Raw genomic sequence first — 1,882 nt, forward strand, 5'->3', positions numbered from 1 at the left:
CCCTTCCATTCCTTATTAAGATGTATGTCAGGATTAGGCTTGGGTGCCAGCGCCCGCAAGCTCAAAATAGCAGCAGAGCAGGTCGGGGCTGGCAGGGCAGCTCTGCGGAGGTGCCAGCGACACTGACAGCTCTCTCGTTGCTCCTGGGGCAGATGGTCATGGAGGTCTCGGCCATCGTACCCGCAGGAGCGGCAGAGGTCAAGCCCCTTCTTTTAAAGCTTTTTCTCAGGAGTCCGCACTTCCCTGGATGTCCTGGGACCAGAGCTTGGCCATGCCTTGGGGTGGCGTTTGCCCAGCAGAGAAGTGAGAGATCTGTTATTAAAGAGAAAGATAATGAGAGAAAGTGGCGGTTTTGCCCCAAGGTGGCCTAAGTCTCGGAGCCAGTATTGAGCTGTGCTCTGTCACCGTGGGGCCTTCCTCGGCCTCCCTCCAGGTCTGGCCCACGTGCTGTTCAGAGCACAAGCTTCCATCACATTTCACGTTCCAGTCACAGGTGTGCAGCAGCATCGCCATGGTTACCGGCGGGTCCACCGAGAACCTGTGGCTCATGTTAGAACAGTGGCTGAGAGTGCAGGCTGCGGACCCAGACCGCCCGGGTGGAATTCCAGCTCTCAGGCTTGCGTGCCGTGGACTCTGGGCAGGAGGCTAAACTCCTCTGCGCCCCTCACATCTACAAAGGATGATGATAAAAGTGCATTCCTCGGAGGGCTTGTGTGGGCATCAAGTGAGCCGACATCTCTAAAGCACTCTGAACAGCCCCTGGCACGTAGAAAGCCACTGTGTGTAAGCTGTCATTGTCACCAGCCCTTTCCTAATAATAGTAATGATTTTTGGAAGGAAAGGCGTAGAAGGTCAGGGACCCACCCCTTCTGCCTCGCTGTGGCGTTTTCCCGTCCCTGGGCTCACAACGGCCGTGACAGATCCTGACAATCAGGAGGGCTGATGGGTATTATTTTTGTATTACAGATCACTTCTCTCCAGAGAATGTAAATGACACAGCCAAAGAAACGTGCTTAAATTGGTTTTTCAAGATTGCTTCCATCAGGGAACTCATTCCAAGATTGTATCCTTTATTTTTTTTTTTGGTCTGATGACTTTAAAAAGATGAAAAGAGTCGCTCTGTTAATAGAAGCCACGCGATGCCCTGAAATTCCTGTTGAAAATTTGCTCCCGTCTCGGTCGCTAGCCCGAAAGCACAGCGACACCGTGGAAGAGGCCGTGGACTCCTGGTCGTTGACATCGAATGCAACGCCGTGTTCCAGGCTTTCATTCCTCCAGGAGCGTTCTCACGCTCGTTCTCTCCGTGTGCGAGCTCCATCGTGTGTGTTGTCTGCGGGGCCAGGAACCGGAGCAGGGCCGAGCCTCTCCGCACAGATGCCGATGGCGAGGAACAGAGAAGTCGACTCACACGCAAACCGAACCTTCGTGACCCGAAGTTCATCTGTTCCCCACAGTCTTTGATCAGCAATGCTCCAAACAAACAGTGTAAATTCCAGCGTGCAACCCTGAATCTGCACGTAACAGTTTCCAAATTTTATTTTAAATTTTAAGTATAAAACCTTGAAAGCCAAATATAGAAGCCACAAGCCCCTCGCTCACTTACTCTCTGGGTTGTCGAGAGCCAGTGTGGCGCCCCCCCCCCCCCCCCGCCCCTGCCTCCCCGATTCTGTTCATGAATAGCTCAGTTTCTCCCCGGGGAACCGGCCGTCTGGAAAATGTCTTTCTTAACGGAATGTTTTTGCAGTTACGTGGAAGCGTCCATCCTGAAGTGTAACAAGTTCCTCTCCAAAACGTAAGGCTCTTATTAAACGTCTAGAACTGTAGCAGTGCCAAAAAGTCAGTCTTCCTCCCTCTCCTCCCCTCACCCCTCCGACACACCCAC

General features: G+C 52.8%; 1 protein-coding gene across 1 annotated transcript in view; it reads left to right on the top strand.

Annotated features, from left to right (window-relative positions):
• Positions 1–1,882, top strand: part of VPS35L (VPS35 endosomal protein sorting factor like) — a 122,786-nt gene that overhangs the window by 26,606 nt on the left and 94,298 nt on the right. The window contains exons 14-15 of the mRNA XM_025046103.1: positions 967–1,063; positions 1,745–1,792. Of these exons, the coding sequence (XP_024901871.1) occupies positions 967–1,063; positions 1,745–1,792 (145 nt within the window). The remainder of the gene's footprint in view (positions 1–966; positions 1,064–1,744; positions 1,793–1,882) is intronic.

This window comes from Pteropus alecto, unplaced genomic scaffold (assembly GCF_000325575.1).
Source record: "Pteropus alecto unplaced genomic scaffold, ASM32557v1 scaffold34, whole genome shotgun sequence".
NCBI lineage: Eukaryota > Metazoa > Chordata > Mammalia > Chiroptera > Pteropodidae > Pteropus > Pteropus alecto.